At 37.0% G+C, this 27,500-nt stretch overlaps 1 protein-coding gene across 2 annotated transcripts in view; it reads left to right on the top strand.

Moving 5' to 3' along the window:
• ttc28 (tetratricopeptide repeat domain 28) overlaps nucleotides 1-27,500 on the top strand; it is a 251,279-nt gene that overhangs the window by 10,543 nt on the left and 213,236 nt on the right. For both annotated transcript variants that reach the window (XM_043231644.1, XM_043231643.1), the window contains exon 2: nucleotides 1,417-1,710. In XM_043231644.1, coding sequence (XP_043087579.1) covers nucleotides 1,417-1,710 — 294 coding nt within the window. The remainder of the gene's footprint in view (nucleotides 1-1,416; nucleotides 1,711-27,500) is intronic.

Genomic DNA, 27,500 nt, shown 5'->3' with positions numbered 1-27,500 from the left:
CAGCATTGTTTCTGTTTAAATGGGTCATGTTCGGTTTTCTTCCCACTTCTAATGTCGGCCGATTCATCTGCCTTTCTCTGACACTTTCAATAGCCAGGCTACGCTGGATGCGGCCGATGGGCGTGTCTTGTGCTGAATGCTGAATAGGTGTTGATATGTAAATGTGGGTGTCATATGTTAATGAGCGTGATGTCATCGAAACTTAACTGTTCCTGATATCTACTAGCTTTATATCGCGAGTATCGCTTTCAACCCATAACAGGTGACCTATGTAATGTTTTTTAGGCTCTTCGGTCACAGATGAACTGCTTCGGGTGTCTGTTTGACCGAGCTGAAATTGAGAACCTTGCTGCTTTAGTTTCTTCTTGTCAATCAATTACAAACATCTTATAAATTATTCTTTTGCGTGTATTTTGTAACGTGACTGTTTGATTCATTTCAACGATAAGTGTATTTGCCTTTATTTACATCAGTGTTTGTCATTGAAGTGATGCTTATGTTTATATTATTATTATTATTGTCGTTCTTATTGATATTATTAATTGTTTAAAAAACGATTAATTTAAGATGCATTTAAGTGCTCAAAAGTGATAATGATCTATTTTACAAAGCAATTGTATTTTAAATAAAATTTTACATTTTAAATGATTAGTAGAGATGAATTAGATCGAAAATAAAAGATTTCTTTACATAATAATGAGTATAAATAAATATAATAAATAAGAGTGTGTACTGTGTATGTTATTCTGTGTATATATAAATTCCAAATGCATATATAGATATGCATATATAAGTATATGTATATGTATATGTATATATGTATATGTGAATGCAAAGTATACCTACATATTTTGAAAACATTTAAAATTTTGCCATTTAATGTAAACAATTTTTTTTAATTTTGGATTAATCATGAATAATCATTTAAACTTTTTACTCCTCAAAAAAAGTGTTTAGGGTCAAAAAAAAAAAAAAAAAAAAAATATATATATATATATAAATATAAATATATATATATATATATATATATATATATATATATATATATATATATATATATATATATTTTTATTATTTTTTTATTATTTATTAAGTCTGCAGTTAAAACAGTAATATTGTGAAATAATATGTTAAATTTAAAATAGCTGTTTTCTATGTAATGATGTAATTTAAACAATTTTTTTGCTTCATTACTCTTCAGTATCACACACTCCTTCACAAATCATTTTAATATGCATATTATTCTGACTATTATCAAAATCGAAACAGTTTCATATATAAACCGTGCAACAAGATTTTCACCTGAAATCTTTCACAACATGACTTGACTGTCATTTCCGTTCAGTTTAATGCGTACTTGCTGAAATAAAGAGCCGTTTCTGAATGCAGCACTAATGCGTCTCTCTTCCCGGGTAGTTTGGTTTGTTTGGACCGCGAGCGCTGGGCAGGGCCGTGCACGCCGCCGCCGCCGCCGACGGCCCGGGCCTCAGCAAGGCAGAGTTCATGGAGAAGGTGCGGCAAAGCAACGAGGCCTGCCAGCTGGGAGACTTCCAGACGGCCGTGAAGCTGTACGGAGAGGCCCTGCGCGCCGACCCACAGAACTGCATCCTCTACAGCAACCGCTCGGCCGCCCACCTCAAGCTGGGTCAGTACCAGACCGCCCTGGACGACGCGGTCAAAGCCCGCCTCCTGAACCCTAAATGGCCGAAGGTGAGTGCGTGGGCGGGGCCTCGCGTCTCCGTTCCCCCGTTCAGTAGCGTTTTTCCTCCGCTCAGAGAAGCAGAGACGGTTTAGCATTCGTTGCAGGTGCTTTCGAGCTTGAGATTTTGCCGGATCGCCTCTCTGCTTAACATTTCTGAACATCGGCGTCTGAAAAATGACCGCAGTAGTGGACTCGTCCGCTCTTGGCACGCTGTGATAGGCTTACTAGCGAACAACGTGCATTAATGCTCCTACGAACATGTGCATGCTGTATATTAAACCAGATGAATTATATCGAGAGAATTGGATTAGTTGGGTTCGGTTTCTGGCATAGTTCCCACAAAACATGTTTAATTGTATGATATTTGGCCATATCGAGATTATTACTTTGTTAGCTTTTTTTTGTGCATATTATGCAAAATAAGTGGTTGATTCATTAAAGCAGTTAATGTATATATCGTTTGTCATTTGCATCCGTGTCTGCTCTTTAAAACCTTGTAGTTTTATCAGCATTATTTATTAGCTTTTTTATTAATTTTTTTGTAATTTGAACTATTGATCAGATGTAGTATTTCTTAGATTCTTTAATCATTTATAGTTATAGATAAACTGGTATTTAAAGCCCTATTTGGTTATGTTGAGATCATTAGAATTAGTTTAATTAATTTTATTAAATTGTAAATATTAATTTGTGCGTGTATTGAACATTTTGCACGATGTTTTGTTTGACTAGAAGTCGTTACACTGCTCGAAAGATGCCGATACTTTCATTCAGCAAGGATGCATTAAATTGATCAAAAGTGAAAGTGAGTTTCAAATTAATTCTAGAATCCTGGTATAAACTGTATCATAGTTTCCACCATAATATGAACATCGTTGCTTATCATAAGAAATGTTTCTTGAGCAGCCGATCGGCATATAAGAATGATTTCTGAAGGATCATGGGGCGCAGTAATGATGCTGAAAATTCGCCTTTGATCACGCAAATAAATTATATTTTAGAATATATTCAAATAGAAAGTACTGATTTTAAATAGCTAAAAATATTTCAGAATATTGCTGATTTTACAGAATTTTTGATCGAATAAATGCATCCTCGATGAGCAAAAAAGTCTTCTTTGAACTGTATTAAATCCTTATGTCTCAAATAGGACCTTTATAACATTTCTATTTCTATTCCTGTGCCGCTAATAGAAATGTTTCAGGTTGAATCTCGTCTAGGTGTGACAAAACGACTAGAGCTGTTGATGCCCCGCTCGTATCAGGTGACTTTAGCATTCGTAATTAATATCGCACATGTAATTATTAGTGTATCATAAAATGCTTCGAGCAGAAATGTCAGCCTTGTTTGTCGAAAACGGGTTTTTGTTCTGCGTTTAACCACACGTGTGTGCAGCTCCAGTCGTAAGCATTCTGTAATGACGCAAACATGTTGGTTTTAATAAGAGCCGAGGATATTAAAACGGCCCTTTTCTCAGCGTTTTTTGCGCAGACGTGAGCGGTGCCTGGTCTGGCTCCGACCCGCACGGTCCTCTCCTCCCCGGCCCAGAGCACATGTGGCAAAACCCGAACCCGGCGAGGAACGTTTAACCTCTGCCCGTCTCCCGCTCTCCGGCTTCTCATTTGCCGCGCGGAGCCACAGAGGCGGGCCTTTCTCAACGCGGGTCGCGTTTCATTCAAACCGAAATGTGTGAAATTGTCGTCTTTACGAGCGGCGGGCTCCTCCGAGACACGGCGGGGAGTGTTCGAACTAACCAGCGCCCGCAAGAGCAGATCTCGCCCCGAGGAGGTTTTGTGGGAGCCCTCCGCGTCGAGAGAGGCCGTGCTTCCTTTTGGAGCAGAATAGGAGGAAGTAGTGGGTGTGGGGCCGAGCTGCTGTTTTGTTGTGGAAATCCTGGACGGGTTCAACGGCAAACTTGTGCTGCGAGGACAATAACTGCAATAACAGCAGCATTCCTGCGACTTTACAGGCCTGATTTGCCCCGTTACGCACATTTCTGATGAAAAATCTCTTTAAAGCACGATTAAACAAACACATCATCGTTAGTTTTTCTTTTCGTCTTCGTCTTCAGAAACCTGCAGGCTAATTACGAAGATAAAACATAAGAATTCATTGAAATATAATCGTTCGTATGCAGTAAAAACAGAGCTAGGTTTTTCAAAGCAGTTTCAATACTTTCCAGTGCTGTGATTGGTTAATAAGGTGTTGCTAGGTAGGTGCTAAGGTGTTCTGATTGGTCAAAATGTTTTTTTTTTTTTTTAAGGTTTTAAGGATTTCTTTTTTTATTTAAGGTTCTTTTTTTTTTAGTCAGGATGCATTAAACAACTAAAATATTTATTCGTTCAATTCGATATTCAAATCGCTCTTCTATTCAAAGAATCCCGAAAAGAGTTCTACACAGTTGTAAAAAAAAAAAAACAATTGGTAATAATCAGCGTTATTAGAAGGATTTCTTAAGGATCGCGATGTTGAAAATTCAGTTTTGCACCACAAAAAAAAATTAAACGTAAAAATATGAATAATTGATGATTGCAGTAGAAAACAAGATATTTTATTTTTGCAAAAATATTTCCTAATATAGCTTTTTACTGTATTTCCGATCCCGTTGATGCAACCCTGCTGAGGCTTCCTTCTAAACATCTTATCAACCCAAAGCTTTTGAACATTTTGGTTTTGGTTTTTGGCGAAAACCAAAGTTTGATCATTTTGAAACGTAGCGGCATTCTCAACAAGCGTCTCTTATGCGGTATGAATGATGCGGATTAAATAATAAGCGGCGGTTTACTTCACACTTGAACTAATGAATGGAAGCCAGGCATTTCTAAGTGTTTGTTTTTATAATCTGGACTTGTTTATTGCTCTGGATCTCACATGCTGCGTGTGTCAGGAAAAAGACACAGCTTTTTGTGGGGAAACTTGCTCGACGAGCCGGCGCTTCACACCTGACAGCCAGGCAGGAGCGGCAGAATGATAAACTTGTTGTAAGTCCTTGCGCTGATTGAAAGCTGTTGATGTTTTTCCTCTTCGTCACACACTCAGACGCCTCTCAACCCTTTATGAGAGGCCGCGGCGAGTGATGAATGTGAAGAGAAGGCAAATGAACGCAGACGAGTGTCGCTTCATCAGCATTCTCCAGCGAGAGCTCGAGGACGCCGAAAGACTTCAGACATCAGTGCTTTTAGCCGTATTTATGCATCGTTTCAAGTGTTTGTGCTCGCGGAGAGTTCACGTTCAGTATGCTTTCATTTCACTGATGTCAAAGCTGGGCGGTATGACTAAAAACTAATTCAAGATTGATACGTTTTTCTGCTCGTGATGTTTGATTTTGCAGCCTTGAGTAGCATTTCATTTATGTATTATGCAAATGGTTGCATTAAATATGTGAAAATATTATAAAAAGGAATTATAAAGGCATTATTATTATTAATTGTATTTGTTATAAAAATTAATAGTCCAAAATGCCAAAAATAGCTGGTAATTATTATTAAATGTATATATTATTATGTGTGTGTGTGTGTGTGTATAAATACATGCATGAATACAAAAATTAATAATCAATATACTTAAATGTATGTCTTGTTTATTAGGTTTTTATATATATATATATATATATATATATATATATATATATATATATATATATATATATATATATATATATATATATATAAATTAAATATTAAATACATTTTCAATTGTTTTAATATTATTTGGACTGTCTTTTTTTGTGCATTTTTATTAAAATACCCATGTCATAATCATTCATAATTTTTATCCAAAATTTTACGTTTCATACCAAAGCATTATATGTGTGTTTGTAATTATTTGTGATGTTTTAGGTTGTTATTTATTGACATTATTTAGTGAATTCAGTCAATTGACCAGCTTTTATGTGTGTGTGTGTGTGTGTGTTGAAGGAGTAAAATGTAATTTAAAAGAATCACTTTTTCATTAAATTGAATGTAAAAGAAGAAAAGAAAGAAAAAATGTACATGTTGCGCATCAGTATAACTGTGTATAGTAATAAATAAGAATATGTTCCTGGATATATTTTTTACTTGAACATTTTAAAGCGTGCAAATTAAGCGATGAATCTAATAAATAACCGAACCCATTCGATGAAAGTCCGAAAGAACCGATTGAATGAATCAAAATAGCCTATCAGGGAGATCTTTAGGAAACGTAATGCCCAATATTGAAGGTATTGCTCAGCCTCTGTGCTGCGTGTACCGCAGTGCAGCGGAGTGAAGATGCATGGAGGTGACGTGCAGGGCAGGGTCATAGCAATAGTCCCGCTGCTTCATCCCGACGGGGTCGCCAGCTGAGGTCGGCTTTAATTAAGGCTCAATAGCAGCGGCCGCTCTGAGAAGGCTATTTACTTCTGTCAGCGCTGACCGGCCCTCCTCCTCCTCCTCCTCCTCCTCCTCTTCCCAGCCTCGAGTAGATGTCTGTGTTGGCAGAACAGCCGTGTTTTGCCCCTTTAGAGGGCCCATGGGAAGGAGAAAACTGTGGGAGCGGCGCTGTGCATCCAAACACGTGCAGCAGCCACACAAAACCACGCTGAAAGGCCCTTGCGGTCGCTCGCCGGTGTTTTAAGTCTTTATCTTTTAAATGCGCTTTTTGTCATTTAGATCGAGTCTTTCCTGAGAGGATGTCTAGACTCCTTTCCCCCTCGCATTCCCTGCGTGTTATCCCTTTTCTCGAAGAAGTCCCAGGCGCCGCTCCGTCCTGTGCTGGTTGCTAGGCTGTGGTTTTTCGAGCTCGCGAGCGCTCAGGTACGCGAGGACTGGAAAGTCTCGCACCTGGATGTTTCTCCGGGGGGGCCGTTGCGACTTCAAAGGGCCGATAATTCATGCAGATTCGCCCTGTCCGCCTTTATTTTTTAAATCTGATTGCGTCCGCTCCGTTCGCAGGCCTCGCGCTGATCAAAGACGGACGCCGCGGACCGTGTTGTTTAAACACAGACTGAGGGATTATGCATGAACTGGTGTATGAATGCAAATTCGAAGCATGCAATGACTTGCAATTTTCAGCTCAGTGCGCAGCGGGATGAGTGACACTGCTCACCTGTTTTAAAGCGCTCGTGGATTTCATATTGTAAAGATGATTTGATAAAGACCTGATGGATTTATCCATCCGTCCATCATTTAGTCGCTGCATATATATAGTTTAGATGCTTACGTCACTCTTTTATTGCTTTATGCATTACACAGTCACTCTATCGCTCCACTGATTTTGTCGCTCTATCTGTTGCTTCATTTAACGCTCTTTTGTTTGTCGCTCTGTTTGCTTCATTTAAAGGTTTTTTGTTTTGTTGCTCTATCTGTTTGCTTCCTTTAATGGTCTTTCATTTGTTGCTGTATTTGTTTGCTTCATTTAGCACTCCATCATTTTGTCGCTCCATTTGTTTGCTTTATTTAACGCTCTTTCATTTGTCGCTCTATTTGTCTGCTTCATTTAACGCTCTTTCGTTTGTCGCTCTGTTTGTTTGCTTCCATTAACGGTCTTTCATTTGTCGCTGTATTTGTTTGCTTCATTAAGCACTCCATCATTTTGTCGCTCGATTTGTTTGCTTTATTTAACGCTCTTTCGTTTGTCGCTCTATTTGTCTGCTTTATTTAACGCTCTTTCGTTTGTCGCTCTATTTGTCTGCTTCATTTAACGCTCTTTCGTTTGTCGCTCTGTTTGTTTGCTTCCATTAACGGTCTTTCATTTGTCGCTGTATTTGTTTGCTTCATTAAGCACTCCATCATTTTGTCGCTCGATTTGTTTGCTTTATTTAACGCTCTTTCGTTTGTCGCTCTATTTGTCTGCTTTATTTAACGCTCTTTCGTTTGTCGCTCTATTTGTCTGCTTCATTTAACGCTCTTTCGTTTGTCGCTCTGTTTGTTTGCTTCCATTAACGGTCTTTCATTTGTCGCTGTATTTGTTTGCTTCATTAAGCACTCCATCATTTTGTCGCTCGATTTGTTTGCTTTATTTAACGCTCTTTCGTTTGTCGCTCTATTTGTCTGCTTTATTTAACGCTCTTTCGTTTGTCGCTCTATTTGTCTGCTTCATTTAACGCTCTTTCGTTTGTCGCTCTGTTTGTTTGCTTCCTTTAACGCTCTTTCATTTGTCGCTGTATTTGTTTGCTTCATTTAGCGCTCTATCGCTTTGTCGCTCTATTTATTCACTTCCTCTAACTCTAACTATTATTTTGTTGCTCTACGTATCACTCTGTCACTATATATAACTCCTTCTACCGCTCTATCATTTTGTTGCTTTTTCTTTTTGTCACTCTATCGCTCTGTTGTTGCTCTATCTGTTGTTTTGTCACTCTATCTTCATTTCGTAAAAGCAAGTTATGCCGTTACCGGTAGAATTCAACGGAACTTGCAGTCATTATTAGCTTCCGAAATGATGCTTTCGGAAAAAACACCTGTTTTAATATCACTATATCCATCTCCTCACCTGTTATTTAAAATTTTGCCCTATCTAACGCTCTGCCATAGAGCTGCTATCGTCTGTCCTGTTTATCTATTGCTCTGTTGCTCTATCAATCATTTTGTTGTTCTGTCAATCTATTCTTCTGTCCGTCGCTCTATTTACTCAGACTGTGTATCATTCTATTCCTTATGTCACTCTGTTTTTCCAGCGCTCTATCATTCTATATATCACTCTGTCTAGTGCTCTTCCACTGGATCTATCTGTCACTCTATCTATCGTTCTGCCTATCACCTTTTTTTCTGCTGTTCTGACTATCACTTCTCATCTCAGTGTTGTAAAAAACCAAAACGCAGCTCAAAATGCATTGCAGCTTACTGGTTTCTGCATCTGTGTTGCAATCAACGACCGTTATGTCGTGAAACATGAGAAGTTGTCTGGTCTTTTATATGAAGGAAATTCCATTCAGATCACAGAATTGCCGTAGACAGAGAGGACCTGTCTTGTGTTTTAAAATCAAAGCGCCTTATGCAATCGAAACGTCCCTCTTGAAAGGCCCGGTTCATTGTAGTGAGTCTGGGAAGATCTTTAGACCGTCTCTTCTCCACTCTGGATGCCAAAGAAGCAGCCCACAGGGCCGTTTTCCCATGTAGCATTGCGGCTCGAGCTTCTCTTGACGTCTCTGGCACCCTGTTCTTATAAAGCAATATTCAGACCACACCGTAATCTTCTCCTCAGGGAAGCGCGCTGAAAAGGGGGCTCAGCGCTAATGACACGCAAGCATGACATATACTGCATTAAAAACACACGGCCTCAAATCTCCAGAGATCTAGTTATGATTTACAGCGGTACATTTAAATTCAGGTCATGCTGAATAAGGATGTAAAAAAAATCATATTTCAGAAACTGTCTAGTCGCTAACTTGACTAGTTTAACTTGGAAAAGGAATGTAGAATTAGGCTGGTATAAATAGATATATAATTCTAATATTAAACATTTTTTTTAGTATTTTTGTTTTTACTACTACTACTAAATAAATAAACAATACATATTAATAAATATTAATATTCTATTTTATTGAAAATTAATTATAAAGAACATAAATAATCATTTACAGTAGAAAAGTTAAATACTACTACCAGTACTACTACTACTAACAATACAATAATAATAATACTTATTATTATAATATTTATAATACTACTACTACTACTACTAATAATACTTATTATTATAATATGTATAATAATAATACTAATAATAATAATAATAATAATACTTATTATTATAATATTTATAATAATAATAATAATAATAATTATTATTATTATTATTATTAGTAGTAGTAGTAGCATTATAATTATTTTTAATTATTTTAATTATTTAAAATACTTTTTTTCTGTCAAGCAAAACTGGAAAATTGCTTTTAAAATTTTAATAAGTATTTATTTGAATAATAATAATAATAATAATAATAATAATAATAATAATAATATTTTAATAATAATAGCATTGCTACACATTACTGTTATTATTATTGTTGTGTTATTATAATTATTACTACTACTACTACTACTATACTAAAAATAAAATGTTAAATATTTCACTATAAAATGAATACTTAAAAGCAAAAAAAACATTAAATAATTTGTATTAAACTAAACTATCAGTCGAGGCCCGCAGATTGTATATATAATCAGAAAGGTTGCTCCCAGCAGGTGATTTTCTTCAAGTCTTTATAGTTTTTGTTGAAGGAGATGAGTTTGTTACAGCAGCTCTTTGATGGCGGCAGCGGCGGCGGCTTTAAAGGGAATGAATTTAAAGACGCAACTAGTTAGAAGGGTTTCGAGTGACTAGCAGCATGATAAAAGCCTTTCTGAGGGGTTTTAGAAGAAAAAGCACCACCATTAAAAATGAGAAATAAAATCTAGATAAAATAGACTGGCAGCGTCCTGAGCCCTCCTGCTTCATTTTGGAGCTGTTTGTTGTTCAGTAAAGCTGTTTTAAATGACATATTGTTTTCCAGGTTCACGGTCGTCACGGTCTTTTCTTACAATATCAATTCAAGCTCTGTAAATATCATCATAAGCTTTGGATTTCTGTTCTTCTCTGCGTTTCATTTTGCTCCCTTTTTTCCCATTGCATTTCTCTTGTTCGATTTACATATTCACAAAGAGGCCCCGAAGTGCTCCGCGGGATGAATAAACTAAAACAGTTCAGGCTTTTGAATTGACTCTACACAGCCATGTTTGTGCGCGTTCTCGGCCCCTTTCATGTTAATAGGGCCCTCGAGGCCGAAAGTGTCCTAGACGCCACTGCTTTGCAGACTTTGGGTCCTCTCGCGCAGTCTTAGCATGCGCTGCCACATGGGAGAAGCATCGTGAGTGAATGGAGAGGAATTACTCCATCACAGCTGCTTAAAAGTGTCTTTGAGACGAAGCCAAGCATTCAGAAGGTGTTTCATTGTTTTTCGAAGGATGTGAGTGCGTCTGGTTTGCTCATATGAATGTCACTAGTGCCTAGCTGTGTCATGTACAGAATGTATTCTTGTCCCTTTGGTGGCTGTGTCTTGTTATGCTGTACTCTCAATTGTAAGTCGCTTTGGATAAAAGCATCTGCAAAATGACTAAATGTAAATGTAAATGTAAATGTTATGCGTATTATTGATATGTAATGGGAGATATTTAGTTCATGTTGTCCTCGAAGTGCTTACAGTTGTAAGAATTCAACTACTTATCTACAAGGGCCAATCTCATGAATCCTGAGAAAACATCCATCCATCCATCCATCTTTCCTTTTAGTTATAATTTCATCCATTCATCCATCCATCCATCCATCCATCCATCCATCTTTCCTTTTAGTTATAATTTCATCCATCCATCCATCCATCCATCCATCCATCCATCCATCCATCCATCTTTCCTTTTAGTTATAATTTCATCCATTCATCCATCCATCCATCCATCCATCCATCCATCTTTCCTTTTAGTTATAATTTCATCCATCCATCCATCCATCCATCCATCCATCCATCCATCCATCCATCCATCCATCCATCCATCTTTCCTTTTAGTTATAATTTCATCCATCCATCCATCCATCCATCCATCCATCCATCCATCCATCCATCCATCCATCCATCCATCTTTCCTTTTAGTTATAATTTCATCCATTCATCCATCCATCCATCCATCCATCCATCCATCTTTCCTTTTAGTTATAATTTCATCCATCCATCCATCCATCCATCCATCCATCCATCCATCCATCCATCCATCCATCCATCCATCCATCCATCCATCCATCCATCTTTCCTTTTAGTTATAATTTCATCCATCCATCCATCCATCCATCCATCCATCCATCCATCCATCCATCCATCCATCCATCCATCCATCCATCCATCTTTCCTTTTAGTTATAATTTCATCCATTCATCCATCCATCCATCCATCCATCCATCCATCTTTCCTTTTAGTTATAATTTCATCCATTCATCCATCCATGCATCTATATTTGATAGTTTTTTTATTTTGCACTTTAATTAAAAACAAAACAAAAAAATAAAAAGCCAAACATATACAAATAAAAAATAAAATAAAAATAAAATTAAAATAAAATAAAATACATTTAAAAAAATAAAGGTTCATTTGAATTAACAATTATTATTACTATATTATTATTAATATTTATAATTATTAACAAATTATAATCATATATAAATAGTACATATCTGATACTACAATCTGATTTGATTTATATGTTAACATTTTTGGTAATTTTTGTACTTTACTGCAGTACAAAATGTATTACAGTAAATCTAATAAAAGTCACTACTGAGAATAATACAAATATATAGATTCAAAATGTAGCATATAGTACACACACACACACACACACACACATCTATCAAAATGGACATTATGTTACATACAAATTTACTAATATTTATAGATTTTATAAGATAGTTGTAACCCACACCCTTTTAATTTCGCTCTCTCTCACACACACACACACACACACACACACACACACACACACACACACACACACACACACACACACCCAGACACATCTGCACTTCCCGAAGCGAACACCAGAGGGAAGCATGGACGCATCTTTAAGGACAACACGCTGTTCTTATTACAGCCAAGTCTAGAAAAAAGTTTGGTGAGATCTCAGTAGATGAGACTGCAGTGGATGAGATCATATCAAAACATACAGACGTTCTGGCAGCGACGTATCGGAGCTGTTGTTATGGCGATAGCGATGATGACATCATGCGTCTCTCCTCAAACCCCACCCGGATCCACACCCGGTGTTTTTCACACCGCAACTTTCCACAAACGTGACGCACGCGTGTTTTATGGGTCCCATAAAGGTCAACGTAAAAACTCCACTCATGGTAAACGTAATTAGCTAGTCTTTAGCTTTTACTCGACCACTAATACCTTTTACTGGCACTGTGAAAGCGCGACGTAAAGCGTTTGTTAATTAAAAACATAAAGGCGCTCTGCCCCGCTCCAGCAATTTGACTGTAACCTCTGTGTTTTGAAAGATCCCGCTCAGCTGCCCTGAAGTAGTCCGTGCCGCTCAATCATCAAAGAACAAAGAAACGCGGAGTTCAAAGTTCCCAGCTAAAGCCGGATTCGGGACTGTCTCGTTACCGCGTAGCATCGTCACACGTATCTGAGATCTTAGAGAGAGTCACATGTGGACGAGGGCCTGCTTAGCGCCCGACCCGTCATATGACCGCCTGTCCCACTGCTTTCTCCAAATGAGGTAGACGTCCCCTGCTGATCCTTTAAAAGGTCCTGCTCCTTTATCCTGTACGAGTGTACACACACACACACACACACACACATATATAGCACTTTTTTTTCCCCAGCAGTTAAAATAGTCTGGAATGACATACAGAACAAACTAAATCCAGAAGAACTGTGGAGAACAATGTCTCCAAGAGGATTCAAGAAATCTGTAAAACGAAAAATGAGGATGCGGTCAAAACCACAGTTCTGTTCTAAACCACGTTTAAATAAACATTTGATTATTAAGGTGCAGCTTAGTTTTGCTATAGTATATTTGATATATATATATATATATATATATATATATATATATATATATATATATATATATATATATATATAAAAATATATATATAGTCTTTAAATATTTGAAGATTAGACTCAAAATGTAAATTTTGTAGTTTTCAGAAATATTGCAATTATTTCTTTATCTCGAAATATTCTTAAAATATTTTTTTATTGCTATAATAATGATAGTAATAATAATTATTATTATGTTATTGTTATTTTAATATTTAAATATAATATTACCTGTTTTTATATATATTTATTAGAATTTAAATAAACAAATAATACATTAATTATTATTAAATTATTAATTTGTTATTATTAAACATTCTTTTTGTTCCCTTATTTTTAATCTCTAATAATCTAAAAAATATCTCAAACAAAACTTGTTTTATTGCCATTATTATTTTATTCAAAAAATAAATAAAATAAATTATATATATATATATATATATATATATATATATATATATATATATATATATATATATATAACAATTAAAAAAAGTACATAATAAAATTTATTATTCTGATACATTCTGAAATTCTTTTTATTTTAGTCAAAATAATAATCTCTGAATAATTCAAAACATTTATTTATTAATTGGATTAACTAAGTAACTGATAATCAATTGACCTTTTCCCCTGCGCGCTAAATATAATTTTCTTTTCTGTTGGTCTTCCGTTAACTAACAAAAGGACGTGACATCGTTTTGAAAGCGAAACAGCAGCACAATCACGAGTATTTGATGATTTTTATGTAAATTTCACCCTCAAGTTAACATTAATGCGTTTTAAGCGTCTCAGTTTAACCGGAGCAGGTTTCCGAAGCCCCTTTTCTAGAAATCCGTCACTAAATCGCAACACAAGCGCATTCGCTTTCTCGCGGTTCGAGAGGTCCAGCTCACCAGGAACGGCCGAGCGCGTCGTAATCTCGGCTAATTCAGCGTTCAAGCGAGTAATTCCACAATCCCGTCTTTCTCCGGGGGGCTTCACAATGGCCTGCTTTTAGAAGGAAATGGAGCCGTTGCATTATACTGCTGTAAATAGTGTGCAGCCGTAAAGGTCACGACGCGCTTCTGAGAGCAGCGCATGCGACACTTGACGCATTATTCCAGCTCGGATCCGGCCAACGGAGCCATTTGTTAAGTTTAAATGAGGGAGGCGATGGTGTGGACCCGGATTTAAATACGTTTCGGCTCGTTTCGCCAAACATATGTTCCCCCTTGTGTTGCGTTTAACAGATTGTCAATGAAAAGCGGTTCGGGGCTGCTGGGGTGACGTGTTTTATGTTGAGCACTAAGTGCATTTCAATGTTTACTGCCACCCCTTTCTCAGCTGCATTTAAACAAACAAACCAAAATCTATAATATTAAAATGTGAACTATTCAATTAATTTAAATTGCAAATCATTGCTGCGTTCATGTTAGGCTGTGTGTGTAAACGTATTCAATTTTGTTAAAGAGTCGGTCGTACGCGTTGGAACTATAAATAAATAAATAATCACAAATAAATGGGTGCAAATAATGTTTTATTAAATGCATAAGTAAATAATATGAAGCTATAGTTGTTTTTTTAACGTAAGAGCTAAGTTATGAAATTAATAAATAAATACATTTACACTTTTGTATGAATAAATAACGCATTATTTAGGTTATGAACGTACCGAGAGGTATTTAAAATTATGTATGTATGAATATGGAGCTGTATAAAAATTATTAATTGTAAAAAACAAGTCAAATATTCAATAAAAATGATGATGATGATTTACATTGAAGGTCAAGGTATGCATAAATGTATGTATTTGTATAAAATATGAATGCATTTTCTTATTAATAATAATAATAATAATAATCATTAGTAGTAGTAGTATTTCTAAACGGGCGCTCGAGAACATTCTTGAACACACTCTGAGATCTGAGAGACTTTTTGGACGAAGGACTAAACGATCCAATCTATCTCTTTGTCAGACGGACGTGAAATTGATGGTTTATCTTTCTCCTAAATGGTCGCTATCAATCTGGCCCTTTTTAGTTTGACGTGGCGATGCTGTTACCCTGCAGCTCGTCTCCTATTGGGCGAGGGGTCAATATGCAAATGAGCTTTCTGACAGACAAGGGCAGCGGATATCAGCGACGCTTTTAGGCAGATGGACAAACACGTCCGTCTCCGGAGCGAGTGCGATGCTGGGAACAAGGTCACAGCTGTATCTTATCCCAATACCGCGTGATAAGATTTCGAGTATTTGGGTTTAAAAGCATCAACACGCTTGCTTTCTCGATGCATTTATATCTGTGTATCGGTTCTTAATCAATAATATCACGACTTCCAATCAAATCCAATCGGAAAAGTTAAGTTCCAGCATTATGTTTAGTTAGATTTCCAGGTTTCTTTCAGAAATAAGTCACATTATGGAAATGCCATGCTTTTTTTTTTAAAGGTTACACTATTTATGTTAACCAATAATATCACGGCTTAAGAGTTTCTGCCCAATCAAATCCTATAAGTCCCATCATTATGAAATTGAACATAATACAAAATCTACTTCCCGTTGTTTCTGAGGCCACATTGTGATTTATAGAGGATATCAGCAGTAATATCACTGTTTCACATGCTTCTGTCCGAACAAATCAAGTTTCAGCTTTTACGTTGTTAAATGCATTAAGAATGATGTTTTTAAGGCCGCTCGCTTTTATACAAATGGAGACAGACGCTTTCCGACGCAGCGCGAGCACGCATTAACATGCATTACGTAGCAAGCACGCATTTCTTGCATCACAAGCTATTTGGAAACATTATTTTAATGATTCTATTTGATGGTGCTGCTTTAAGTGTGTTTTTATGCGTCGCCAGGCTCATGTTTGTCTGTTCGGAGCTCTGCCGTGCTTCGCGAAATTCGAATGGTGTCTCTCGCTCACTAGTAGTGCAGAAGAGACGTACGTAAAGACATTTACTTACTCAGGCATGGAGAGGAGTAACAAGTTTAGAGAAAGGGCACATCAGCATACGGGAGCGCGCTTTGCCCTGCTGTAATTGGTCGCGCTCGGGCTGCTAGACGAGCAGCTGTAATTGGTTTAAATACGAGAGAGGTGTGTTAACAGCCGAGGTGGCGACTCGGGGTGTGTGAAGACGGAAAAAGCTTCCAGAGCACACGCGTGTGTGTGTGTGTGTGTGTGTGTGTGTGTTTTGACATTGTGGGGACCGGCCTGCAGTACCAAAAAACTATTGAAGATAATAAATGATGTTTATTTGAAAGTGTAAGAATGCAAATAGATTGTTTAAAGGTGTGTGTGTGTGCGCATGCATGTGTGTGTGTGTGTTTGTGTCTGTATGTCTGTGTGTGCACAAATTTGTGTGTGTGTGCCTGTCTATGCGTGTGTGTGTTCATGTGTGCACGTGCATTTGCGTGTCTGTTTGTGTGCATGGTAGGTGCGTGTGTGTGTCTGTGTGCATGCATATGTTTCTGTGATGTGTGTGTGTGCGGTGTGTGTGCACGTGTGTGTGTGGTGTGCATGGTGGGTGTGTGTCCGTGTGTGTCCGTGTGTATGGTGGGATGCGTGTTAGTGGTGGGTGTGTGTTTACATGGTGGGTGTGTGTGTGTGTGTGTCCGTTTGTGTCTATTTGTGTCCGTGTGTGTGCTGTGTATGGTGGGTGCGTGTCAGTGGTGTGTGTGGTGTCCATGGTGGGAGCGTGTGTGTGTCTGTGTGTGTGTCTGTGGTGTGTGTGGTGTGCATGGTGTGTGCGTGTGGTGTTTGGTGTGGGCGCGCAGGTTTTTGTGGTTAATAGGGACACATGTGTTTAATAACATGGGTATGACAGAGGTGTTACAATTTGAAGGTGGTTCATGTGGACGCTGTCAATGTTCCCATAATTCAAACGGCTTAAAAAACTAAACTGTATTTTTTTGCAAATCTTCAAGTGCATGTAGTTTCCTGTAAGAGCTAGGTTTAGGTGTAGGACAATAACACATGCAGTTTTTACAGTATAAAAGCCATTACGCTTATGGAGAGTAAACCACAAATACCAACGCGTGTGTGTGTGTGTGTGTGTGTGTGTGTATCTGAGTGTGTGTGTGTGTGTGTGTGTGTGTGTGTATCTGAGTGTGTGTGTGTGTATCTGAGTGTGTGTGTGTGTGTGTGTGTGTGTGTGTGTGTGTGTGTGTATCTGAGTGTGAGTGTGTGTGTGCGTATCTGAGTGTGTGTGTGTGTGAGTGTGTGTGTGTGTGTGCGTATCTGAGTGTGTGTGTGTGTATCTGAGTATCTGAGTGTGAGTGTGTGTGTGTGTGCGTATCTGAGTGTGTGTGTGTGTGTGTGTGTGTGTGTGTGTGTGTGTGTGTGTGTATCTGAGTGTGTGTGTGTGTGTATCTGAGTGTGAGTGTGTGTGTGCGTATCTGAGTGTGAGTGTGTGTGTGTGTGTGCGTATCTGAGTGTGTGTGTGTGTGTGTGTGTGTGTGTGTGTGTGTGTGTGTGTGTGTGTGTGTGCGTATGTGATCTGTGTGTGTGTGTGTGTGTGTGTGTGTGTGTGTGTGTGTGTGTGTGTGTATCTGAGTGTGTGTGTGTGTGTGTGTGTGTGTGTGTGTGTGTGCGTGCGAGCGTGCGTGGGCACAGGGCAGCTGCTTACGCTACACACTCCGACATCTGCTGCAGGCTCTCCTGAGGCGGACGACTCGCTGTATCAGCGATCTCTCACCTCATGCTCCAGCACATGCAAAGACCAAAGCCGCATCAATAAATGATGCGTTTATGGGTCACATTTTGTTAATGTGGGGCCTTTGATATGATTCAAATGATATGCTAATGAATGTGAAGGAGGAAAGCCTGGCTGTTCTTCACAGATGCAACAAAACGGCACAGTCTGATAGAAATCCGCAAGCTCTAATCTGATTTGTTGTCTTTGCGTAATATACCGGAGTCAGATTGCACCGGTTTTTATTGGTTTGTTGAAACTAAATCATGTTTGGAAAAATGCAGCGAGCACTTCCTAGAAGATTTAACGCCTATACCGGTTCCCACACTCGGTTGCACGGATATAAAGTGATGCACGTTTTATTGCTGCATTATATGTATTTGTAAAACAACTGCTTTTTATCACTGCTTTAGTACTATAAATGTGTCTGCTAAACAGGGGCTAATTAATATACAGATGTAATAAATGATGTTTGTCCAATCAGGTCATTAAAGGCTCTACATGCTTAGGCCAAATATAGTAAATATGTCACGTAAATAGACATATCATATAAGTGCAAAGACCAAGTCTTGTTTTGGACAAACCGAGTTTAAAAAGGCTGCGTTGACAGCTAACTTTTTCACCATTTTTAATATTTAAGAACGAAAAACGCAATAAAAAGTTTGAAGGCACCGTCTCTGAGGTGACCTATTTTATTTTGAAGCAGAAGTGATTATGAATAAGGACAACTTATGTGTACTTAAATGAATTATTCATGAGTGATATATAGAACGGCAAAATGGCTGTATAAATGTTAATCAAATACATCCGTTCTCAAAGGGATTCGCACAGCGTGTAGTATTACACACATGCATAAATCAATAAAGAGTTAACCAAATAAATTGTAAAATGCATATTACCATTTTTATGTATCATACATGTAACGGTTATTAATATAATATAGTATAAGCGGTAGTTTTGGCGCAGCTCGTGTTTTTTGTTGCATACAGTTGCATACTATGATGCTGCACATACTTTTGTTGATGATGATGATAATAATGACGACACTTTAATACTAATATGACAAATATGCAATAATCACGTAAACATAATTTTGCTGTATAACCTGCTACAGAACTTACATTTATTGATTTGAAGTATAAAGTGCAATATTTGAACAGAAAAATATTGAGTTATGTTACAATGTATAAGTATTTTTAGCTAAGTGGGTCATATTTGCATATTGATATGCAAATATATGCATTATTTTCCGCAGTTTCTATTTTGATGGTTTTTGGATACTTTCGCTTTTGGAAACTCGGAACTATTGGGAGCCATTAAACATTTTTAGCATGCATCTGTATCTTTAGCATGCGTCTGCGAAACGGAGACAATATGATTTCGAGACATTACGCTTATTATGATTTCTATAAAGAGAACTTGATTTTGAGTGTACCTCTGTGCATCTATTTGCTAAGCTTTTTTGGCCAGGCTAATGCTTTGTTTGCGTGCCGGTTTGTTTTTGCAACTCAATTTCAGCTGGCCTTAAGTGTCATAACCGTTCTTCTTCTATAATTAGTTGGTTAGCGTAAACGGTAATGATTCGGATGCATAATGAGTCAGATTCTCTTGTGTTTGGGGTGTGTCTGAGGTGTGTGTGTGTGTGTGTGTTAGAACAGACTCCAGCTGTATTCATGCTCGCTGCATATGGTTTGAGCGTCTCCCCATAGGCAGCACTTTGAAGCTGCTGGTTTGGCCTTGCATGTGGGTAAGACTCATGAAATAAACCCAGTCTTCTCCCACACACACACACACACAGAGAAAGAGAGAGAGAGAGCGAGCGATCTGGGCTCAGCTTCCCACCCGGGGAACTATCTCCATATTGGCCTGAAAACCTCCTCTCTCCTTCGCTTTGTTCTTCCGTTGAGTCTAATGCCTGTTGACAGACCCTGAATGACAAAAGCGTGCTGGGAGTTTCCCAGTACATGGAAAAACTCGCATCTGTTTGTAGAAAATTCCTGCCGCACGTGTCGGGAACGGCCCTCGGTGTACCTGCGGGTTCCCGAACAACCCCGAGCGCCGGGACGGTTTCGAGCGTGCGTGAAAGGCGAGAGCGAGAGCGCGAGTCTCCGAGATCAAAAGAGCCGGTGGAGCCGTGTTTCGGTGGGCGGGCCGCCTCCCAGAACTCCCCCCGAAGCTTCAAGCTCTTCGTCGGCTCCCAGAGGAGAACTTTACTCTTTCAAAGCTTGGAAACTTGGAGTCCTCGGTTCTTTTACAATGCGATTCCTATTGGATGCTTCTCATAGAGTCGATTTAGAAAGATAATGAGAATATTGCTGACAGAATCGGAGAATAAAGAGATCTAATAAACGTGGATGGCAGCATCTCAGATCATTTTGAGTATTCGATAAGAGGCGTTTGGGTTTATGTTGAGGTCTGACGGCGCGATTTAGTGGTTTGAGACGTAATTGTAACCAGGACCAAAAAGTCGTAGGTCGTAAGTGTCCATTTTTTCGAAATTGAGATTTATACATCACCTAAAAACTAAATAAATAAGCGTTCCATTGATGTATGGTTTGTTAGGATCAGATAATATTTGGTTGACATACAACTGGAAACTCAGAGGGCAAACAAATCTAAATATGTAGAAAATTATCTTTAAAGTTGTCCAAATGAAGTTATTAGCAATGCATATTACCAATCAAAAATTAAGTTTTAATTAGGAAATGTACAAAATATCTTCACGGAACATGATCTTTACTTAATATCCTAATGATTTTTGGCATAAGATAAAAAAAAATGAAATGAATGTGGACAGCAGCTCAGATCCTTTGATCTTGAGAGATTTTCGTGAGAAATACTTCATTAGTTCATATTGAGATCTGACTTTTGATTGCATATTTTGGTTTGGAACACAACTAGAGATATTATTTAGATCTCATCTGAAAGTACAACAATATAAAGCTACGAAATAAATGTGCATGTGGACTCTGGAGAGTTGATCTCGCATGAGACCATTAACAAATATTGAGTTTTTATTGCGTAGTTTGGAGGTCTCAGCAGAGTTTGAGACATTACTGAGATCTCATCCGCGACTTTCAAGATGTTAAGCTAAAAGTGAACGTGGATAACAGATTAGTTTGTTTGATCTTGGGAGAATTCGTTTCCAAATGAGGTCTGACTAAACACTCTGGTATCTTGGCAGATATGAGCACAGTTTGAGACATGGTTGAACGTGGAGCAGCTCGGGTCATTTGATCTTTGAAGAACTTAATGAGAAACGTTTGAGTTCATTTTGAGATCTGGCGTTTTCATATTTCGGTTTCTTGGCTAATCCGAGCACAGTTTGAGACCATTTTTTTGAGACCTCATCTGGAACTACCACTTAAAGCTACAAAATGATCGTGTACGGCAGCTGAGATCATCTGATGTCGGAAGAATTAGAGAAATGTTTGAGTTAATGATTTTTTGATTTCTTGGCGAATCATTTGACTTCGGGAGAAAGCACTGAGAAGTGTTTGTATCGTATTGAGATCCCAGACCTGAGCACGGTTTGAGACATTATTAAATGAATATGGATTGCCACAAGATCATCTTTTGAGAATTTGGTATATATTGAGATTTTGAGTTCATATTGGGATGTTTGACTTTTTCATATTTTGGTTTCTTGGCAAATCTGAGCCCAATGAGATCTTATCTGAAACTGTGAAAATGTAATGCTGTAAATTGAATGCTAAGAATCTGACTACACGCAGTTTTAGACTTTATTGACATCTCATCTGAGCCTGAAGACGCGCTTGATAGTACTGGGAACCTTTTCTGAGGAGAAACATCGAAGACTTACAGTAAAAGCCGCTATGTCCTGGAGAAACGATTGAAGTATTTAAGCGATCTTGTTTGCGCTTCTATGATCTTTTAACAACCGCATTTTTTCATATTAAATATAAAACGAATTTCACTGATACATTTGGTGCTCATATTGCTATGTGGTAGCTGGTGTTCTGAGTGGCTTTCAACATATTTCTCAGCCGTGAAGTCTCGTGTTCCTCGTTCGTTGCGCATCTGTGGGACCAGATTTTCATCTAAACGCTCACTAAAGCAATATCACCGCAGGACAAGTCCCACGCTGAAATATGAGCATTAGTAACAGCGAAGCTTCCCCAAGCAAACACCGCTAATTATCGTAGTAGCAATAATAAAAACATCAGTACTGCCCCGCGTTCCCTCTGACATCATTTCCCTGCTCTTCACTGATACCTCATTTTATTTCCTACTTTATTTTCCCTCGCGCCGCTGCCAGGGAGACCATTAAAACAAGGTCCCGTCTGCCGCTCTGCCCTCTCATCTCGCAGGCCGCCGAGGTATATAAACCCTGCAAGGAAAAATCCAGAAGGAGAAACGTCTGGAACCACTAATAACGGGGTCCGCGCTGCAATTTCCAGGGGAGGGTTGAACTTAATGAACAATCAAATAAAGGATTTGAAATTACAGACCTTTGGAGGGAAGGAATCTGAGGTTGCCCTCGCTTGTGAGAAATCTCGTGGTTCAAAGAGGAGCGAGGGGCCTTGCGAAGGGACGACGGACGTGTGTTATTTGTGCGCGTTTGGTGTATTATGTTCCATGGTGGTTGTATTTCTCATCTCTTTCCTGACCGTCTAAAGCGCAGGGGCTAAGGGGGTTTATATTCCTTTAAGTGAAAAGCTTAATTGATGTAATTAGCGTGGAGTTCTGCCTCAGTAAATCTGCCTGTTTGACGAGGCGACTCAATAATTGATTGACTTTGGGATTACACAGAGGAACTTTGAATTTTCGGCTTGAGGAGATTTCACTTCATGCGCCATTATTAGTTAATGCACTTATTAGTTCATTTGCAAGCGATATCCTGGATTAATTGTGTTTACACGGTAAATGAAGCATGTTTGATGTCAATAATTATGGTTATTAAACTTTTATGTGCCCTAATGTTATTATCATCTGGAGTAAAGCCAGCCGAGGGACTTATTTTACCGTTTAATGTTAGTCAAGAGTTAAGGAAGGGTTCCCAAAATTGAAATTTGGGTCATCACGGACTAGTTTCACACCTGTATGATTTTCTTTGTTCTGCCGAACACAAAGGAAGACATTTTGAAGAAAGCTTTTTCGGTCACCATTGACTTCCATAGTAGGAAACAAAATACCATGGGAGTCAGTGGTGACCCAAAACCTCAGCCGAACAAAAACAAAAATCATAAAGATATGACTGGTGAATTATTCCTTGAGTCACTATTATTTTCATGGCCGTTCTTATCAGTGTTAATTTTAGGCAGGCTAAATTTTTGATTAATTCGAGTAATAGTCTTTTATAGTTTTAGTCTAATTTTAGTCGACAAAAAGCCATCGCATTTTTACTGCTTTTAGTCAAACTGAGGCTACCAACATTATTTTGGTAGCTATTTTATATGTATTTCTTCTCTCTTTAGACCAAATCAATTAGGCTCGATTAGTCGGCATGAATTTTGCCATAGTTTAAATCACCAGATATTAGTTTTACTTCATTGAAATTAACGCTCGTTTTTATGTAAACGATTTGTGTTGTAACTGGCCGACCGCTGTACTGCTGCAGTTCACATTTATGTAGTCTTTTAGCTGTATTTCCATTGCTGTTCAAAAGTTAGTGCACCACACTTCAACAAGAGGTCTTTCAATTACAAAAAAGTCACAAACTTTTGTACAGCACTGTAAATATAGTCGGTTAAAATGTTAAAGGTATTGTGGTTATATATATATATATATATATATATATATATATATATATATATATATATATATATATATGTTGGTGTTATGTGTAGTGTTTGCTGCTTTCAAGGGCATTTCTAGATTGTTACTTACTTTTTTTTTCCCGCTATATGGTAGTAAAAAAAGGTTCACCTAAAGTAACAACAGACTTCTCTTCAAGACGCACGAATTGAGGAATAATTTATGTCTGGAGAGCAAATGCTACATAATATTTACAGCCCATTGTTAGCTGGTAGTATTGATTTAGCAGATGTTTTTATCTCAAGCGATCCTTCATGAGGGGACGCAGTAAATAGGACTCAATATGTTACATTCGCTCTCAGCTTCTGATTTATATTCATGCATTTCCCGTGCGTCCGCGTAACATTCGAGTGTTTGACAGCCTGTCTGTCAGTGCATCTTGCTAGTTTTCGGACCGTTGACCTCCTGACCTTCGACCTCCCTGGAGTGTCACTTCCGCCCATCTGAATTCTCTTTATCTCTTCATCGCGTCGTGTTTTCTTGCCTTTCACTGCCTCTGGGCTCAGGATATCCTTCCCTCCCGTCTGCTTTTCTACTCGTCCGCCGGCTGATGACATTCACATGAGTCTTGAGGAACCAGAGCCTTAGTCTTTTTCAGAAGCCTCCTCATTTAATGCAATTGTTTTTTGATTTGAGGTTCAGAAAAACATACAGACGACAAACGCGTCTCGGTTCAAAACAGCGTCAGATTGATGAAAAGACGTTTTCTGTCCGGCCTTCGACCTGGTCTTCATGAAATTAGTTTGTGCTGTTTTCGCCGCTTTATTGTTTCTCGATTGTTTTCAGTCGCTTGGCCTTTAATAACACAATCAGTCGAGGCGGTGCCTGTCCATTCAGCTCTGAAATGCTCTTCTTTGAAATCGTCGTTCAATACGAGTAAGTGGTGCTATTTTGTGGCGTGTTTTTTGATCGTCCCGCATCTCGTTTGGACGTCTTTAACCACCAAGAATCGAGCTGCTCTTCATTACAGCCATTTGAACGGTGTGCGATTATTACAACCTGCTGTGTTTCACAAAACCTATCCATGTTACCTTTCACCCTGAAATCAATAAAATGAAGATATGAAATTTAAATGATAAATTATTTATAATTTTTTTTACCTGTTTTTGTTGCATTTCTGTTATTTTAATTATTTTGTATTACAATAAAAAAACAATATTTAAATAAATCACAGTTCATTTGGATTATTTGCATTATTAAATTAAATGCATTACAATAAACAATAAATTTGAATAAATGCTACCAAATAGCTACGGCATATAAAGCATGTTATTATTATTAATTAAAGCAAAAAGCATTAAAAACAAAAGTACAGTTCCTCATATACTAGCTAGTACTGTTTCTGAAAATTTAATTTAAAGACCTCTTGTTGAGGTTTACTATAGTTTTTATGGGGTGCACTAACTTTTGCACAGCAATGGAAATACAGCTGTGTTAAAAATTAAAAGACTACATAAATTTTATGTTTTTTTTTAAACCTGTTTTTGTTGCATTTCTGTTATTTTAATTATTTTGTATTACAATAAAAATATATATTTAAATAAATCACATTTCATTTGGATTATTTAAATGATTAAATTAAATGCATTACAATAAACAATACATTTGAATAAACGCTACGGCATATAAAGCATGTTATTATTGTTAATTAAAGCTAAAACCATAAAAAAAATCTAAAATAAAATCTAAAAAGACAAACAAACAAAAACATTATAAAACATATATATTTGTGTTATTTTTTCATATGCAACAATTTATTTATTTTATAATATTTATTCATTTATTTTATTATATTTGTTGATTTAAGGGTGAAATATGACATGATTTAACTTGATATGCAGTAAAACTAGTACTGGACAAAATGCATTTAATTATTAATATGTTATTTATTTTATATTATTACTTAAACTGCTATGTTTAACTTGACATCGTCAAATAACTAAAACTAAAATTAAAATGAATAAAGATATATGAAAAAACTACAGCTATTTTTAAAAAAAAAAATAGCGAAAATGGAAAATTTTAATAGAAACGAGAAATACAAATATAAAACGATGCAAAAAAAGTATAAATAATAAAACAAAAAAAGTGTACTCAATACAAAAATGACATAGGCTTTGCACAAAATCATTTATAGAATAATATGGGGTGAGCGTTTCACCTGTATGTTTGTGCGGGTGTCTCGCTGTCAGTTATGAAGCACCTCCAGCCTTCAGATGCAATATAAACTCCATATGATTTATCATTCCCCGCTCTCGGATCATTCAGCAACAATCGATCAAAATCCCGTTTAACCAGCAGGTGATTTTCTCCAGCTTTGAGACGAAACACCAGCCAAAGTTCCCAGAGCTCACCGTTTGACGCGCCGCGCGCCAAAGTGAGAAATATGGCCGGCGAGGAACCTGTCAGGAACATATTTAATAAGGCTCTCGCTGATGCTTGATTAATCTTCATAAAATTGATCGCGCTGTCAGAATCTGCGCTCCGAAGCGGTGGCCTCCGAACAACAGGCTTTAATATAGTGCGTGGATGTGTGTTTTATTCTACAGCTGCTTCCTCGGCAGGCTCTTATTGGAGTGCTATTGATTCAGGATTCATTAGAGCCGCCGACTAATTTTGTGCTGAGTAGAGGAGCTCTCGCGTTCGTCCGCTCTCGGAGTCTTTAACGCCAGATGGCCGGGGCGCTCCCCTGTGTGTCTCAGTCATAAAGCTGGTCAGTGTTTAATAAAGCTACACGCCGCCGGACGCGCTGTGCTGCATCGACCTGCACCCATACAGTCATAAGGCGATGTATCATCATGCTTTTCCCAAGATATTTAGATTTTTTTTAGCTTCAATATATTTACATGTGCGTTCACAGGATGTATGACATGAAGTCATAAATAAATAAGCATGAAATCTGAAAATAGCATAAAAATGTGCAATATATATATATATATACACACACACACACAAAATAATTCTGTGTCAGTTGTGATGAGATATTTCGGTGTTATTCAGGCCACCGTTTGTGATGTTATATTATAAAGATCTATTATATTATAGATCTGGATAGATTGATTTCATCATTCTGAATTGCTTGTGGGTAATATTAAATATTAATGTACATTTATTGTGCCTTATTACTGTAGAGCATGTTAATGTAAAAAAATACTTTGAATTTAATGAAAGTCACAAGTAATATATATATATATATATATATATATATATATATATATATATATATATATATATATATATATATATATATATATATATATATATGTATATATATGTATGTATATATATATATTAAATATTAAAAATATTAAATATTAAAATTAATGCTGTCAAATGATAAATTGCGATTAATTGCATTCAATATAAAAGTTTTTGTTATATATGTATGTATGTATATGTAAGTGTATATATGTATGTGTATATATATATATATATATATATATATATATATATATATATATATATATATATATATATATATATATATATATATATATATGTGTGTGTGTATATGTATATATAAATATATTAAATATTAAAATTAATGCTGTCCAATGATTAATTGCGATTAATTGCATTCAATATAAATGTTTTTGTTTACATTATATATGTATGTGTACTATATATATATATATATATATATATATATATATACTATATATATATATAAATACACATGCATACATTATATATTTTAACAATATTTATGTTTATACACTTATATTCTTTGAATGATTAACAGCATCCAAAATAAAAGTTTTTGTTTACATAAAATTATTGCATGCAGTGTGTATTTATTTCGTATATAAATAC

This window comes from Puntigrus tetrazona, unplaced genomic scaffold, assembly GCF_018831695.1.
Source record: "Puntigrus tetrazona isolate hp1 unplaced genomic scaffold, ASM1883169v1 S000000397, whole genome shotgun sequence".
Lineage (NCBI taxonomy): Eukaryota > Metazoa > Chordata > Actinopteri > Cypriniformes > Cyprinidae > Puntigrus > Puntigrus tetrazona.
Note: the sequence above shows the minus strand (reverse complement) of the source record. Positions and strands in the feature narration are given on the sequence as shown.